Source organism: Mytilus galloprovincialis, chromosome 1, assembly GCF_965363235.1.
Source record: "Mytilus galloprovincialis chromosome 1, xbMytGall1.hap1.1, whole genome shotgun sequence".
Classification (NCBI taxonomy): domain Eukaryota; kingdom Metazoa; phylum Mollusca; class Bivalvia; order Mytilida; family Mytilidae; genus Mytilus; species Mytilus galloprovincialis.
In genome coordinates, this window is record NC_134838.1 from 114856347 (window position 1) to 114876084 (window position 19738).

At 30.3% G+C, this 19738-nt stretch overlaps 1 protein-coding gene across 1 annotated transcript; it reads left to right on the forward strand.

The window, feature by feature from the left end:
* The first annotated feature begins 16916 nt into the window (after positions 1-16916).
* On the forward strand, positions 16917-19117 carry LOC143055760 (melatonin receptor type 1B-A-like). The gene is made up of 2 exons (XM_076228881.1): positions 16917-17252; positions 17934-19117. The coding sequence occupies exons 1-2, from the start codon at positions 16997-16999 to the stop codon at positions 18728-18730; spliced, it is 1053 nt and encodes a 350-aa protein (XP_076084996.1). The 5' UTR covers positions 16917-16996; the 3' UTR covers positions 18731-19117.
* The last annotated feature ends 621 nt before the right edge of the window (positions 19118-19738 follow it).

Genomic DNA, 19738 nt, shown 5'->3' on the forward strand with positions numbered 1-19738 from the left:
CATAAACTGTGTTTCTCTGTATAGAAGATTTTTTAATTTCACATTGCAAAATATTAAAAAAAAATTCTAAAAAGCACTTGATATAGAATGATGTCTATCTATTATATGATACAAAATTCTTGATTTACTATTTTCATTACATTTTTGAAATTATAAATTGAATAAAATTTAGAAATGTTTTTTTTAATCAAATCGATCAGTGCATGTTATATCATTAACATAAAACACAAGAGATAAGAGTCTTTATCTTGCCTTATATTATGAAAAAAGAAAAAAAGTTAACACAATACTCTTAAGCGAGTGAACACTAACTCAGTAAGAAAACAATAGATTTTAAAACTGTAAAGTATAAAATTTGATGGACAAATAAATCGTTACAAAACAGTATACAGCATCATAATGTGACCGTATTAAATAACTGATAATCGCTGCGTTCATTACAATGATATAATAAACTATATTATTTCAAATATCATTAATCAATGTACAATTAGGACACATTATGTAGATAATAAACTCATCATAGATACCAGGATTGAATTTTGTATTTACGCCAGACGCGCGTTTCGTCTACAAAAGTGACGCGCGAATAAAAAATAATCAAAAAGGCAAAATACTTTTTAGAAAATCTAATAAAATTTGTAAACCTCTGAAAACCAATGTAATACCAAATTTTGTGAACAAAAATATATTGTCAATTTAAATAAAATGTAGATGTTTTTATGTCAAGATTTTTTTTAGCTGTAGAATCTGAAGAAACTATAGAAACTTCAGTATCAACCATGCAGGAAACAACAGACGAAACAGTAACAACATTATCAACAGAATCTACATCAACTATGCAACAAAAGAACTGGTCAGTACAAGGAGGTATACAATGTTTAATTTCTGTTATTGAGTCGTAAAAATAATCAATTCATACATTTGACATCAAAGTTTACCAATACAAATCCATTGTATTACCAAAATACAGACCATTTTTTAAAGAAAGAGAAAACAAAATGTGACACTTAAACCTTTACGAATAATTAAAGAAAAAGTACGTTTTAGAATCTCATATGGTCTATTCCAAATTAATATACCATGCTTAATTTGAAACTAAAGTGATAGTGAAAGTGTTTCCTTGAAAGTGATCCGATTATCTAAGAATTTTGTTCATTAGTATTAATGATTGTTCGTGAAAGGTACAGCAACGCATTATATTGATCGTGATTGTCTGATTGTCAATGGGTAACCGCACCAAATGATCACAAATTTAGTTTACTTTTATCAAGATATCTACTATTGTAGTTTCTATTTTACACATTTGCTACAAAATTACTGCATGCCATATGATACCAATATGTATATGTTACAGTGAATTTGTATAATCAGGGATTACGTAGAATCACTGATTTTTCAGAGAATAAGTAGAATCACTAAAATCATTAGTAATTATATATAATCCCTGAAAATGAACAGTGATTTTACATAATCATTGAACATTTTAATAATTATTCTACAAATTCCCTAATATGATTTCAGGGATTATGAATAATCTAATGATCCTTTGTTTGATAAAAAAATAATATAGACAAATTATATTTTTTTCTTTCATTAATTCCTTGCCAGATGAAATAATTTTGCTTTTAAACACAGAGGATGACCTACAAGATATAACCAACACAGGGTTTCGAGATAAAGTTGAAGACTTCAAAATTAATTATATCAACATCCCCTTTATAGCAATAGCTTTACATGTATTGTTTGTTTATTAAAAGCCAGCGTCAAATGAATATTCAGGTAAAAAAGAAGATGTGGTGTTATTGCCAATGAGACAACTGTCAACAAGAGACCAAAATGACACAGAAATTAACATCTATATGTCACCGTACGGCCTTCAACAATGAACAAAGCCCATACCGCATAGTCAGCTATAAAAAGCTCCGAAATGACAATGTTAAAAATTCAAATGAGAAAACTAACGGCCTTATTTATGTTCTATTTTTAAATCCACAAAGCATTTTTTTTTTGTGATACATGTAAAGCAAATGGTGAAAGGGAAACCCGAAAAACATAATGACAATTGTTTAAAAAAAAAGTCTGAAAAAGGATATCGCCTGACTACAAAACATGGTATCTTTCTTGCTCGAACCGGTTCAAGGTTGCAAATTACCATCTTTTGTTGGGGGTACCTTCAGACTGAACACTTTATTTCACTTAGGCGTGTCATTAAAATCTGATTTCGATACGTGCAGGAAAAGGTTTTCTAAAATGTGGATATTGTGGTAATAACAGATGTGAAGCATATTATTATGATATATTGTGTTTCACATTTTCATGTAGTGTGCCTAACATTTTAAAAAATTTGGGTTATCATTTTGATATATTGTGCTTAACATTTTACAATTTATGTTACTTTATAATGATGTTATTATGTGATTTTATAGAATAAATAATTTCAATTTTATTCATTTTCTTTATAAATAAAACTATTTCTTCATTTCAGTTATTATGTAGAATCCCTGACGTTTTTTCTAGTGATTATACATAATCCCTGAAAATTTTAGTGATAATATATAATCCCTAAACTAGCCAGTGATTCTACATAATCCCTGAAAATTTCAGGGATTCTATATAATCACTGATTATACAAATTCACTGTAACATATATACAAATAGTACTGCATAAACTAATAAATTATAGTTAAGTTATCACATCGAGTTTTCTTATATCGGTACTGTGTGTCTTTTGTCTAATTTGTTATTTGTTTGTGCTCAGTATCGACTCAATAAGTCAATCCCTTTCTATATGATTTTTACAATTTGTTTTTATTGTATAATGTTGCACAACTGCTCATATTTGTAAGCCGTACGATGGCAGGTAAAAGTTCACAAGCAGGTCATTTGGTCTCGTCGGATAAGCAATCTTACTACATCTCATTTTATATTATGATTTAGGTCAAACATACATAGTGTTGAATTATAATGACAGAAACAATGATGATTCAAGACAATGGTGCCAGGACAACGGTAACATGGAAATGATTATGATAAAGACGGTCACTGAATATAACGAAGTAATCAACAAATTAACATCAGAATCTGTTGATATCAAGTGAGTTTATAGAATGATATACATACACACCGTTCTTAAATAGGTTCAGTTTCGAATGTTTATATACCAGATATTTGAATCGATAATTTAAAACGATGTTTGTTTTAAAGGAATTAGGATATATGAACTATGTTTTATTCCTCGACATTTCATTAAACATCAATTGTAATACTTTTAACAAAGCTCGTGTGCATTCTTTTTTTTCATAAAGACATTACAATAGCCTTATGTCATTAAAAACATTGCATTACACAAAAAAAATTATCCCGAGACTTACACTTGGTAATGTATTTTTTTTAATAGTTCATTCTAGTTATTAATGTTCTTAGGGGTAAAATTGGAGAGAAAAATAGCATATACGATCTGGACTATTGTATCATAATTGAGAAATGTATAGCACTCAATTACATTTTGAATTAATGGGTACATATAACATTGAAGTATTTGTTTGATGGTCCATATTATTTAGACACTGTGGAGTTTTAATTCCACCAGGTTTTATCACCTTTTTTTCGTTTTTATCTCCCGAGGTAAAACAAGTGCTGGAACAATTTGTTGACCATATGTCATCTTTGTTAGAGGGTTTGTATAATTATCATATAAATAAAATAACCTTTGCAGAATTTCCAAAAGCAAACTGAAACACTGAGCAAACAAATGGCACTATACTCTAATTGTAAAAGCATCCATATTCAACAAAGCGCCAATGCCAAGCTGGCGTATGTGAAAATCCCATATGCAGTCGTCTATGATACTTTATTGTCTCTTATAATATTTCTAAAACTGAAAAAGAAGAAATTTTCTTACTGTTTAACCCATTAAAGGTTAATGCAGTTTGATTTTGATACGTTCGCAATACATGTGCCATAGCAAACTATAGTCATGTAAAAAAAATTCAGATAAACTGATATAAGGCTTTGTGATGGTGTTTACTTTTTAAATACCGAACTGGCAACAGGAAAAGAAAGAACAAGGATTTGAAGTGAAAAGTTTGTCCGAGAAGGTTATCATGCCTTTTCATGGACAAGTTTAACAATTGAAAAATGTATATTGATATAATATATCCGAAACAAAAACTAAAAAGAAAAAACGTCATCGTTTATTTCTTTGGTTAAATGTGTGCGTTCTTTGTCTTACGTAATTACCTGTCACTTTTTATAATTCATCTTTTTAACTTAAATGAACGGACACGATATTTTTACTATGAAGCAAATGCTTTTCTGTTCTTTTCATTATTGTTGAAGATGTTTTGGTATTGAACTATCCAATTCAAAGAACTAATAATAAAATATTTATTAAAAAAATATGGCCATTAAAAAAAGAAACTATTTAAAGTGATAGAAGAAGAAAAGAAAAGAAAACGATATATTATTGCTTTCTGTTCTCTATTTTCACTTCTATTCTGAAAACGCATGGTGAAATATGCTACTTCCGATTTTCGTATTATATTTGATGGGACATTGTGGTTGGGGCGTACCTGATAAGAACTTTGGTAGACAGAACGCGTGTCTGTCATTAATCCATAACCGTATTGCTCATGGTAGATACACATATGGCGATACATTACTAAGATTTAGTGTCCTAAATGCAGATAATAATTTAATCTATGCTCATTGAACTCTTGTTAGTTGTTCCACCAACGCATTACTAAATTGATACATAAGAGGTTCATATTAGTTTCATGATATCATTAAGAAAAAATGAACGACATTCGATTTTCTTCCTAATTAAAAAAAGCCAAAGTTTATAGCAGTTTTGTTACTTAGTTTTCAGTTCTGGATTGGTCTGAAATGGGATCCTGTCCAACAGAACTTTTTTTGGATCGATGATACCCTTTTGACCTGGAGCCATTGGTGTTTTGAAGGTCAAACAAATTCGGATGAACCAGACTGTATGACATCTTCCTCTAGATTTTGCAATTCGATATTTGAGCCACAACAAGACTGTGTAAGACTTACGCATTACCAACAATCTACCTGGTGTTTTGCCACTCGTCCTTGTAGTGGTACTTATAACACAATGTGTCGTGGATGTAAGTAGTAATTTAAGATATATATTTATTCTATTAATTATTGTACAGTAGAGCTCCGTAAATATCAATGTAATCGAAAGCTTATATATTGTAAACAAACAAGTGAGGACACAGATACGTGTTGTCAGTGGAGCAAAAACGGATACAGACGCATAAATGTCTTGACTGCAATGTACGTTTTTTTTGTCCTCCGAAAAGTCCAAAGATATTGCTTAAATTTTGCTGCTAGAGTTTTTCCCTATTTTTGTAATATGAGGTCTTTTATCAATATGCAGCCAATTGAAGTCAAGGTCATCTATTCTTTTTCATATTTTCTTAACTTATCAGAAACCTTAAAAATCATCGACATAAGGTTTTAGGAAAAGTTTAATTTGTGACATGACGCTATAGAGGTTTAGGTGGAAATGCTCAGATGATTTTTTTTAATAGTTGTTCAACTTAAAAATCCAAATTATCTGTTTGAGACATGTAAGATAATTTTTAAGCACACATATTACGGACCTGTGATCTTCTGGTATGACATGCATGACTTTATACATTTTTTCATCTATATATAATGTGCGCTTTAAAAGTACTTTACTAGATAAATATTATGTAATATCAAATTTAGACAATATATGTTTGGAAAATGTAATAAGAAAATGTTGCTAAAACATGTGAACAGTTGGTTTGCACCCATGGTACTGTCAACTTTTGGCTAACAGAAGTGTAATGTGAATTTTAAAAAGTAAGATTTTTTTTTATGTCAAGACAATTTCTTCTAGCTGTAGAGCCAGGAACAACTAAAGGTACATCAGTATCTACCATCCAGGAAACAACAGACGAAACATTCACAACATTAGTAACGGAATCTGCAACAATTACACAACCAAAGAACTGGACAATACTAGGAGGTAATATATGCTAAAATCTAAGAATACCTACAAGAAGACAATTTATTCACCGAAATCGTCACGTATCATTTATTGCAAAATAAATAATTCCTCAAACAGATACTAATGAAGTCCATAACAGACATCAAGAAAGATGAAGTAGCGCTTGGTTTGATCTGTTTAATCTGTCGACTGTATGGTTGATTGATTTAGCAAAGGCTAGCTCAATTAGACTTAACAAGGAATTTTAATAGTTTTTAAAAGGATTTTACCTCTTTTTAGAGTCGTAAAGGTGTGCGTAATGTAAGGGAATTTGGAAACATGTTTCATTTTCAAAATGTTAAGTGCATAGGTCTTTTTGTCATTTTAACGATAAACACAAACTTACTATGAATAATCTCAAGTCATTGTTTTGTTTTTACCGACTAGGTTAAAAATGTATGGATGATATAATGCTGAGAGAGAGCAGGCTATCATTGCTATTTTTTATTCACACAGCGGATGATTGTTATCCGTCAACTAGTTTGGAATATAACGGTACGATCAACTATACATTCAGTGGTATTCCATGTCAGTCCTGGAATACCGACACCCCACATTTCAGGACCTATTTGCCTGTAGACACCGCAGCACACGACACGAACTATTGTAGAGAAACAAATCATTTGGAAGGTGGGCCTGGTTGTTACACCTCCAATCCTGCTGTCAACTGGGAACACTGCTACATTGTAAAATGTAAGTTAATATCTTCATAGAATTAAAGTAAAAAGTAAAATAACAAAAACACTGAACTCCGAGGAAAATTCAAAAAAGAAAGTCCCTAATCAAATGGCAAAATTAAAAGACAAAACACATCAAACGGATGGATAACACCTCTCAAATTCCTTACTTGGTACAGGCATTTGCTTATGTACAAAACATAGTATATATATATATATATATATATATATATATATATATATATATATATATATATACGTACGTCTGAGTCAGTGACAACTCTACAACAGATGTATCCATCGGATCGCCATCAATGATGGTGATACATGGCTGTGTACATAATGTATATACAACTCGTCTAAACATCAACCCAACAATGTTAGATCTGTAAATTTGCTTTCGCAAATTTTTGGTTCTTCCCTCGCCGGGATTCGAACCCATGCTACTGTGATATCGTGACACCAAATCGCCTGCACTGCAGCCGTCCCGCTAGACCACACGACCACCTGAGCTCTCAAAAAAAGAGCTTTCGCTGGCCGTGTGTTACCTTTCCTCGTCAGTTTTAATCTAGCGGCGTACTACAGTACAAAGCATACAATATGATTACATATGAAACCAATATGGTAGATTGAACTTATTGTAGAATGTTGGTGTTTTTTTTTACTACAAAATATTCGTAAGTTCTGATCACACAGAATAAATATATGACAGATCTATCAGTAACTCAAACAACAAATATCTTATATCCATTGGAGGTTGCATTCAACTACTTGATACATTTATTAATTACACTGTATTTTTTTAAAGACAAAAATATGGCTTTAGTTTAAAAAAAATGTTTAAGTCATGAACAACAAACAAATATTTTGTATGAACAGGTGATGCTTGTGGTGTAGATGAAAGACTCCCTGCAGTACCGACTGACACAACGTACCTCTTCCACGTTGGGAAATTCATCGGAATGGTGTTTACATGTAATACACTGTCACCAGGAACTTCTGTATATCATTGTCCCGTATCTCAGTGTGGTTCGGATGATCAATGGACTACTGGTTATTCTGTTTCATGCACAGGTACTTTTATTATGTAGTAGTTGAAAGTAGTGTCAGAACGTACATTTTTTTATAAAAGTGCGTGATAATATTTTGTGAGGGAATTCGATAATTGTTATACCACTGTTCATTCAAGCTAAATTTATGACAATACCACTTTGTCAATCAGAATGATTTTTTTATTTTTTGTAGTGTTTTAAGGAAGTTCGCTTCTCAGTTTCAAAATAAATAGCTTTTCATAAAAAAAAAGTAGTATATATTGATAGGGGATTAATTTAGGAAGCAAAAAATAAACAATATATAGAGGTCAATGTGCTTGTTTTCGAAATATTAGCCATTGAAATTTTAGCGGGTAAATGTTCTCTCTTCGTTTGTCATAGCTTTATCATTGACAAGTTAAAGTTATCAAAAACTATTAAAAAATAAATAAAATTGTATAACACTTTTACAGATGGCTTATAATTATACATGGAAAAGATTTATAAAAAGAAATATTGTGGTCAATGGGCAAAAATTGTTAAGGCATTCAAATGAATGAAACCAGAGGATTCCGAAAATCTGACAAAAAATCCAAAACATGAGAAACAAACATCCTTAAGAAATGATTTTTCTTTGTAGTCAAGTATTATTTGTGAAACATTCAATGTTTTAAAAAGGCGAATGTTTTGTATAAGGTCAATAACTATGTAGACTTTTGAAGTACAAACTTTCCAAATCAAAGATCAAGAACTATACCAATACATAACGACTTGGTAATGAAATTATAGCAAATCTTTTGTTTGACAAATTTTTATTCGTGATTGCAAAACAATGACCTTACAATTTCTGACATTTTCTCTCTACCCAGTTTATCCCTACTACTTTTTATGATGTTGACTGGTCATTATTTTGAATCTTAGGCAATTTGGTTGGATTAAGTTGTTATCATTTTACCTTAATCTGTTTCTGCTTTGCATACATGACTATTTATTAATCAGAACGTGCATGATGCATGAATATTTACGGTAACTAAAATGACCTCCAAACTGGTCACTGAACGAGTCAATATTATTTTCAATGTAAGTAAAGCTATAAAAGGTAAAAATTGTCACTTTTTCTTTTTTCACAAAATTTTCCGAATACACAGTAAATAGATTATTTTTTAAAAGAACTATTGAGGAGAAAAATGAGAAGACTACAAATAAGACGTTTTATTCCATTAAACAAGTCATTTTTCGAATAGAAATGCCGAAATACATTTTATGCACGGCTACGCCAGGTAAAATTACTATTAATTTTAACCAAAAAAACCATTTTACAGTATTATTAGAACATATTTTAAATCACAGTTAATCCCAAACTTATGTAGTCAGTAAATAAAGCTCTGGTTTCTTTTTCCTTTGTCAGAGATACGACTTGTCAATGCATGCAATTAATGTAAGCAAATAGAAGTATGGAAAAAGCTATAGGTTACGTACATGTCAAACTGGTTTCATGTAAAGTACGTCGTTGTAAATACACGGGGGGTCTCTTCCTATATAAAGGTATATACATATGTGCCGCTGGAATGGGTCCCTTTTTTGATCCGTCAAATATATCAATGGGGTGCAATTTTACCGAGGAAATATATCAATAGGTAGTATTAATAAGATTGTATATGCATATAGGTACTATTTGAGCTGATAAATATATGAATGGGTTATGATTTCGCTGTGAAATATATGTATAGGTAGGGATTTCACAATTATTCAATATATGAATGGGGGGTGTTTTTAAAATCCCAGCTGCACACCTGTACCCAAAATCCCATGTTGAGACCCCCCCCGTGTGTAAATATCTCAATACGTACAATTATTTCTTTTTTATTTGGAGTTTTTGCGCTTCCTTCAGTTGTTTTATTTTTTCGCTTGTAAACGTGATTTGTCTTCTTTATTAATTTATTAAAACACAGTAATGTGCGCATGATGATTAATAAAAATTGAACATCACTATGGTAGCATTCCCCTTTCTTGTGTATAAACAGTTCATTTAATTAAGAATTAAGATTTTAACTCGCCCTCAAAACTAATGTTTGGGAAATTATTTATACGTCCTTTTTTTTGTCATTTAAGCTGGGAAATTATTTATACGTCCTTTTTTTTTTTTGTCATTTAAGCCTTGAGGTATTAATTTCCGGCATTCCACTTTACAATCAATCTTTGTGCAAGTAACTCCATAAAAAACATTATGTACAGATCAAATGGATAAATTGTTGAATAGTTTGGTAACATTGAAACTTCAACGATTTGCAAAGAAATTTGTGAAATAGTAAATCCATTTTTTTTTTTCATTTACAGTTGAAGATTGTTACACTGATAGCACTACATATCAAGGAAAGGTCACCTGTACGGTTACTGGTATAACATGCGATGTCTGGACATTTGAAGGGGCAATGCCAGCAGGTCCAGATAAGAATACCAACTATTGTAGAGATCCAGACAACACAGGAGCTCCTTGGTGTTATACTACTGATCCAAATGTACGCTGGGAATTCTGTCCCGTACGAAAATGTTGAAGAAATTATTCTTAAAAAATCATGATGTCAAGTTCACACAACTAATTTTGCTAATACAAATAATTTTTTTCTGTGTTTTTCAGTTAATAGATAAACATTATTTTCTATTAATAGTTGTTCTGGCTTTTAACTAGCTGTCAGTAACAGCGAGTACTCTCAACTCGTACTTTATTTGACCAGTTGATACTAATTGTAATGCATGTTGTTATTTAATGTTTACTTATTCAAGGTTATATCTGGTCTATATACCTGCTTTGACAGGAGTTTGGCATTACAATAAAGTTTCACTTCTTCGTACCATGAACATCAAAATTATTTATTTTATAAAATTTTTCTTTTCTCCTTTTAAACTGTATACCAAACAACAAAATTCTTTTATTCACCTGTGTATAATATTGTAAATGGTGGATTTTTGTTCAAGCTTATTGTTATTTTTTCTGAAATTGTTTAACATTTCACAGCGGTATAATACTGTTACTTTAATATTTCATCCCTTATTTTATTGATTTTGTATTTACATTGTATAGTAGATCAATTTTATTCATTCAGTGTATGTTTACTTGTGTTAATATGTCTTTTGATTGAGTTAAGCCATTTTAATGATATTTATAGTGTGTCTTTCTATGTTGTGATGTTACACTATTATTTCAGACAAGGGTGACAGTTTGGTACCATTAAAACGTTTCAACCCGCTGCAATTGTTTGCACTTGTCCTAAGTCAGGAATCTGATGTTAAGTAGTTGTCGTTTTTTTATGTGGTTTATAAGTGTTTCTCGATTTTATTTAGATTAGACCGTTGGTTTTTCCGTTTAAATGGTTTTACAAAAGTAATGTGTGTGGCCCTTAATGGCTTGCTGTTCGATGTGAACCAAGGCTCCGTGTTGAAGACCGTTCTTTGACCTAAAATGGTTTATAAATTGTGACTTGGATGTAGAGTTGTCTCATTAGCACTAGTACCACATCTTATTATATCTATTATATCTAAAAGTAAACAATGTTAGCTGTAGACTATTGTATTCCTATAAATTTCAGATTTATGCCTTTACTTTTTTACCTGTACGAATTATCCGCTTTATATTTGTTGTATTCATTTTAACTGTCCTCTTCGAGACTTATCATCAAGTTGTTATATGTATCATTCGGCAACTTATGATTTTTATACATTATACTATTAAAATATTATCAAAATACCAGTAATGCATTTCAATTATTTTATTCGCACATTAGTGAAAGAAGTGAAAAGTAAAATAACAAAAATGATGAACTCCGAGGAAAATTCAAAATGGAAAGTCCCTAATCAAATGGCAAAATCAAATGATAAAACACATCAAACGAACAGACAACAACTGTCATATTCCTGACTTGGTACATTTCTTGTAAAGAAAATAAGGTAATTCAATAAGCGACATAAACTATAAGGTTTTTGTATTACGTCATATTTTATGTCTTGGTTGATGTTTGTATTGCTTGTTGGTCTAATTTTCGGGTATTGGTAGTAATTTGTGGCAATTCTAAGTATCCCTTTAATGTATTATTTCAAAAATTAACTAAAACTGGCCGATTGCGATCATTTCTTAAACTATAAAATTTTGATTTTGTCATATCAATGTAAAATAAAATGTTCATTTCACGTTCAACAATAAATGACACTAAAAGTGCGTTTTTCTAAATGATGTTTCAAAAAGTTCATCGTTCAGAACAAAGTTAATAATAATATACAGCTTTTTCATTTATGTAATGTAAAAATGTCAAAATGTTCTTCAGGACCATTTTGCCTATCATGGTGCATTTATGGCGTACGAACTGATAATATTCTAAGAATTCCAAATGAAATCTTGTCTTTATTCATTACCAGCTGGAAGTGAATGAAACAGCACTTTATTAGTTTGATGTGACTTCAAAAGAGTAGGCAAATGATACCAAGGAGACAATACTTAAATCAATACGTCGAGGGAAACCACCATGACTATAAAGAAATAATAAAAAGACCAAACAACAGTTCACAAAACCTCACACTGTAAAACAGAAAGCTTAAGACCAAACAACACAAAAATACGGTGACTACCTTTAATTTTGTGTTAAATAAACGGAAATTTCAGTAGCTATAAAATGTCATTGTCAACGAACATTCAAAAAATAGACTTTCGAGAAATGATACTTTAAAATAAAATTACGGAATATCATTTTGCTACAGTTACATGTATTCTATACATGTGTTTGTCTATTTCCGGGTTACTCAAATTGCTTTATCTCGAAAAGTATAAATGCAACATTTATTATTTTTTCGAGACTGGTTTTAGGTAATTAGGTAACATAATACATATCTTCATTTGTTCAGAATGTTCCTCTTTGGTTAAACACAAAAGACTTAAGATACAAAACGCACAAGTCAAAATTCAAATAGAATTTGGCAACGTCATTACAAAACACGAAAGACAAACAATTCCACTAAACAACTTTGGTGGGAAACTATGTTGTGTTTCCAGGTGCATTATCTATACCTTAAAATGATACTTTAACAGCTGAACTAAAGATGTCTTATAGAATGCAGAGTAACTGACCTCTTTGTTTCTTAATGATGTCATTAAGTTGTTCCAGCATACATTTTTATTCCTAGGGAGTTGAGCATCAACACATCATTTTCGAACACCAATTCGTGATGGTAACCGTAAAACTTATGCATTCTCGATTTCAGTCGTTCTTACTTGTACATCAGTTTGGGCAGATTTTGTATCGGGAGCACATCTCTGTTAACGAAGTCGTGATCATACACGAAAATAACGTATCAGTTGAGATATGTAAACATCATACAATTGAACAGGGGTATGAAACTGCTAGTGTATGATTGGGAGTTGAGAATTAGAAAGTTGAAATCGCCACGTTTTTTATAGATTCTATTTGAAGTCTTCAAACTCCAACTATAGCATACCTTTCGTTGCTGGTTCAATTCGGCAATTTAAATGAATGATATACAAATTAAAATAGACAATGTTTTATTGACAGGTTGTCAGATCAAAGCATCATGAAAGTTGAAATAAAGACCATCAACATTCAAATTCAACATTGTTTAAATTTGCAACATTCGTTTTTTTTTTAATATTCAACATTAGTTTTTCAACATTCAACATTCAAATTCTGGCTTTTATACTTTTTTTTCACTGTTCACATTTTTATATTTCAGCTTTTTATTTTGATTATTTTTTTACATTAATTTTTACAACATTCAATACATGACATTAGTTTTCAACATTTGAAATTCATACTCCTTTTTTCTGTTTTTTTATTTAACATTCAATATTCTAAATCGTATTATTATTGATTATTCGTTTAAATAACAAATATATTATCATTTGTATATAAAATCAAGTCAACCAACAGTGGTCTACCACTTTTCAAAAGTCATTAATCAATTGAGAAAAAAACAAATCCAGGTCACAAATCAAAACCGAGGGAAACACATCAACTATTAGACGAAAACAAGTAAACAACAGAACACTGAATTGCAACAAAAACAAACAACAATGCAACGTACGAAGAAACGAACAATTAGATAATAAGTGTCATATTCTGGAAATGATATAGGATATTTTAAAAGAAAAAACGGTTGGTTGAATTTGGTTTCGTAGCTAGCCAAACCTCCTCGCTTTATTGCAATGTTAAATACACCACTAAAATAACAACATTACTTAAGGATAATACAGAACAAATAAATATAAGAACACTCAGGACAAAGAAATACATAAATAAATAATATAAAAGTACAGTTCGACATGTTAATCACAGAGTAGCAAGAATAACTATACTTTCGTTTTTCAACATTCGACTTTTTTTTATCAATCCAATTTTAAATGTATATCAATCTACATGCAACAATTCAATGGTCAAAGGAGTAGGGACATTAAGGCCATGGTTTGGGTTTAAGTAAATAGACTGCCTGGCAACAAAAAAAGTATTTCAACTTGGTACATAATGTTTGAATGCATAGAGAGAAGAAAAATAAATGAAAACCCTTACATTTTTTTTTTGACGTCACAATTACGTCATTATTTATAACGATGAAAAAATACATTTTCTGTTTTCAATCATTATTTCCATTGAAGAAACATCGTGCGCTGCCAAGAAACAACGATTTAAGAGTAAATTTTTATATAACTATTCGAATATTCTCCCAAAATATACAGTTGGTTCCTTAGTGCGCACTTACTTTTCAAACTTGAATGTACTTACAATTTGATGGAAAATAAGAAAATCAAGACATTAAGCAAAATATACAAGTGTTTTACGTCATTATTTGTTGACATGTGTTATGTGAATGTTTTTGTATTATATGAATACCTCGTACCAGGGTCTTTTTGAGAAAATAAGAATATGTATGATAACTTTGAAATATGCAAAAATATTTGGGCCTTCAACCTAAACAAAAACACACAATTGAAATTACTATTGGTTGTTTTTCAATGTTTCGATTTCCATCAAATTTTAACATATTTTATTCAACATCCAACAAACAATTTGGTTTTTTTTAACATTCATACTTTTAATGATTATCATTCAACATTCAACACTAATTCTTTTAGTAGTTTTAAAAATTCAACATTCATATTTTCAGTGCTTGTTTTTTAACATTCAACATTTATATTTCGAATGTTGAAAATTTAAATAATCAATGTTGCCATCTAACATTTAATGGTGAAAATATATATGGTGAATGTTGAAAATTTACAATTTATGTTGAATTTTAAATATAAATCTAACTTTACATCCGTTGTTTCAACAAAATATTAGATAGATAATATTTCTCTTAAATTTCTGATAAGCGAAATTTCATTTACTTTTTTTTTTACTTTAATCATAAGCATGATAAGAGTATGATTTTCTCAATGTCATTTGATAGAGGGGCCCATAAGACACACTTTATCAATAAAATCGTAACTGATTTCCTTAAAAGTATAAAAAGTAGACTCCCTTACCCGTAAATTACAAGCAACAGTAGTTACTCGGTGTTCAAATCTGGTACAGTCATAAAGAATAAACAAAAACATGAAAAAACATGAGCTGAGAGAATTTCATGAATATAAGACGAAGCCAGACCGGGTGAATCGACAGAATAAATCTATTTTTCATAATATATGAAATGTTATGATTATGATATTAGCCTAAATAATTTCGTATTAAAAAAAAATTACTGGCTTTTTTAAGATTTTCAGCATATATTAGCAATGAAATACCGTGTCCATAAATCCTTTTATCAAATATTTTTAAGTAGGTAAACCATAGACAGAAACGAAACATTATTTTTTAAATTGATCAATTGTGCTTAGCTCAATTAAAGCATAACTGTATGTCTCCTTAGTGATATCCGAGAACAAATAATTCAAAATCCAAAATATAATGCAAAAGTTGAAAGTCTGATCAAACAAAAAAAGGACATACAAAATTCTATTCATACCAATAAGACAAATTAATACCCTAAACAAAACAAAATTAGTAATAACAGTATCAAGGGCAACATATGCTCTTTAACATTTAACAAATGTCTATACCATCAAAATCCCAAGCATCTCTATTATTTACAAATTGTGAATAAATAATATTTAATATGCAATGAATATGGAATCTTCCAAAATACATTTTGCAAAGAACCAAGGACATGAAACTGAAATATAAGCAAGAAAAACAACTGGCAATGTGTATAATTCAAAAGAGAGCACAATATGTAGCAGGTTAATTAGTTTTTGAGTTTTTGAGAATCAGAGGAAAAACAAACTAAGTAAAATGCTGAAACTTGTTCAATAGAATATTTGCATTCATTAAAAACAAGCTCAAAATACACAATTTGCTTACGCTTCATCCTTTCATAGCGTCTATCTCATTGCGGGGAACTTTCAGGTTTGAATAATGTAATGATGTATTTTTGTTCATGCTTCAAATTGAGTGTCTGAAATACCTAATCAGTGCCCCATATCTATTATCTTAGAACAAAACATAGACCAAATAACAGGATAGGAAGATGTATTAATAGTTGTGCCCTGCAATTGAATGACTTTTGGGACAAACATTGCTTTGTTGAATTTTCCTCGTAGTCCATGTCACCGACGGCAACAGATATATGCCATTTCTCCTCATTTCCTCATTAATTGAAATCCACACATGATCCTTGTAATGATACTTTACTTGTCATTGGCAGTACATCATTGGCACTTGGTGATAAGCAATTATTTACACATCCGGAGCACACAATTCTGGAGAGATTCATTTTGTTCAATTTTTAGACTTATGTGTATATTTTGTGGACTTTGTTTATTAGTCGTTTACTTTTCTTGTTTGATCATGACGATATCGACCGCATTATTTTGATTTATAATGTGTTATACCCATTTGTATTTTCTTATTTTTATGACATTCATGATGATATATACAAAACCATTTGATATTATGAATATAACTTTAAGGATGTATATATATTAGTGGATCGTGTTTTAACTATTTACTGATAGTAAGCTTTTACTATTTATATCTTCAATTGTTTTTAGGTAACATATTATAGTTTGAAAACATCGATCCTTATATCAGCTAAGTAAAATACCTTTTATTTGATTAATCAACTTAAAGGGAAATATTATTGTGAAAGTGAAAACTTCCTTATTAGTTTTATCCTACCAAGACTGATTATTTTTTTTTACTTTAAACATGAACCTGACTGGTTCTTCACCATCAGAACTAATATTTGGGAGATATGAATTTGTTGACGAATCTCCAGCAGTTGCTATACCTATACTTATGATTCTAGTTTTTGCGTCATTTATCGGTACGTTTGGCAACATTCTTATACTTATAACAATCATCGCGACAAAGAACTTACAACGATTAGAATGTATCTTTATGGCTAACCTTGCTTTCTCGGATATGTATGTCACGTTGATAGCTGATCCATTGAGTATAGTAGGTAAGTATTACTTAACTATGTTAGTGCTATTTTTATATTTAAAATTATTTCAAGCTGTCGCGATCATACGAAACGAGAAAGGGGCTATACCTCAATGAAAGAGCAAACGAAATTTAATAATACGTGTACACTACTAGCAACAACAACAACATATCTACGGGAAAAAGTTAATAATATCGTACGAAAGGATAAAATTTATTCGATTCATACTACTGGTGCCTTTATTTAGAATAAACGTTCCTACCAAAAGAATCATAGCAAGCAAAGAATACAAACATATGGCTCAACTTTATTTGTTCTTTGCAAATGATTTTTTCTGTAGAAATATATAGTAATAAAAATGAAAAAGGGAGGTCAATTTGTTAAAATCACAAATTGACAAGTACAATTATGTAGTAACGTCACATGAGGATTATAAAACAAAATGAAGTCAAACTGATCCTCAAAAGACCGTTTAGCCTATTCAAAACTTACCCCTAAAATTATATTATATTTTTTCGTTATAAGACAACTACACAGTTAATATTCGTTGAATATTTACTGTATGCAGACTTAAAGCAAACTGTATTGTGTAAATTAAGAAGTTTGTACTACGCAGCATGTTAAATCAAAATGATCAAAACTTATTAATTGTAGACAATTCTTAATGTTGTTTTAATAGTTAGCAATTTCTTTTTTCAGCCAAACTTGAGGGCGAAGAGTTTTTTGACAAATTACCAGGATTTTGTCGGACAGTGGCCTCTGGATGTACAATAGCTTGTATAAACTCATTAGGAAGTATCACTCTTCTTAGCTTCAACAGATACGTGTTTATATGTCACCACAAATACTACTTTCAAATCTTTCAAAAGAAAACATGCATAATTATGTGTTGTTGTCTGTACGTCATCGGATTAACATTGGTCTTGTTGAACTTTGCCGGAATAGGTTATCATTCATTTGATAGGAAGAGTTTAGAGTGTATTTGGGATCGTTTGGATACATATCCATACACTGTAATATTTTCTGTTGCTTTGGTATGGATTCCTGTTATAATAGTTGGATTTTCATATCTTGGTATATTTCTATCCGTTCACAAGTCACGTCAAAATATAAAGCATAAAAGTTCCATGCGAAAGACGTCGTACTCGAGTGGGCTGGCTAGAACTTTATTCATCATATATGCAGTTTTCACTACTTGCTGGATACCATACGCACTGATAATTGTTTTAGATAGATACAACACATTTCCTCACGAAGTTCATATCTATATTACAGTGTGGGCTCATTTGCATCCTTCTTTTAACTGGCTAGTTTATTATTTTACAAACACAAAATTTCAAGCTGCATTTGACAGGATAGCTCACCTGGACAAAATATTTGGCAGATGCAGAAGAGGGCAAAGTAATGAAGAACTATCAACATCGGGAGGACTACAAAAAGCAGATACGAGTAAACAACATCACGAGACTTCTGAGTTAAGTGATATAACAAAATAATAATAAATAGGACAGTGTCTGATGTTGGATAAAAGTATACCATGGTTTGTATCAGAAGTTTGGACACCCTGGTGTCATATAAATGCGGAATACGAGTTGAGAGATAGTATTTGACACCAGACGTTGATGATTCGGCAATTATGTTCAATGTTTTCTTTTTATAAAACAAATGTGCACTCAATATTGAATTCTTCCAACATTTATTAAGTTATTGATTTCAACGATTCATTTCGCGTGTGCATCATGTTAAAAGAATAACATTATTTACGAAATTGAAGTAATAAGTTGTTCAATTGCATTGCACAACACCTGGTATTTATTGCTTAATGACTAGAAAAAAAACTTCAATGCAAAAGTTCCAACGTTACAATATTTTATAAACATAACACTGGGAAATTTTGTTGAAATATAGTCTTATCGAGACTTTAAAAGTTTATATTGTTCAATCTTTAAGTTAAAAAAAAAAACCATTTCATAAAGATTATACAAAGAAAGATAGTTATTTGAACAACAAAAAACTGGTTGATTTTTAATATCGATCACTATCTTTGTATTATCGGATTTGTTTTCAATATCTCTAAATAATATGAACGTATCTGGTATGAACCAAGATCAACCAATGTAAAAACATTAACTTTAAAGAATAATATATTTTAGAACAAATTACTTGTATTCATATAAATGTATGTGTATAAATTCAATGATTTGTATATGTGTACCTTTGGCTTAGGTAAATAATTGTCACATTTCTCTCTCAGAATAGGGATCAAAATAGTTAATGTCTTTTGATTGAGTAAATATTTGGTTTGGTTCAATTGAGTTTTTCAAAGTCAAGAAGACTATTTGCCTTATCAAAAGACAGCAATTGTAAAGTATAAAATTATATATAAGATTTTTAACAACTTTTATCTATTTCAATTAAAGTAAAATGCAATTCAGCCCTACACTATTAGTAACACAGTGTGCAATTGTCCTAATACAAAATGTAAAATTCCGTATTAGGACAAT

Coding starts and splice junctions, on each gene's coding strand:
- LOC143055760 (XM_076228881.1), top strand. CDS start 16,997: ATGAACCTGACTGGTTCTTCACCATCAGAACTAATATTTGGGAGATAT. Junction 17,253..17,933: donor TGATCCATTGAGTATAGTAG/GTAAGTATTACT, acceptor TTCTTTTTTCAG/CCAAACTTGAGGGCGAAGAG.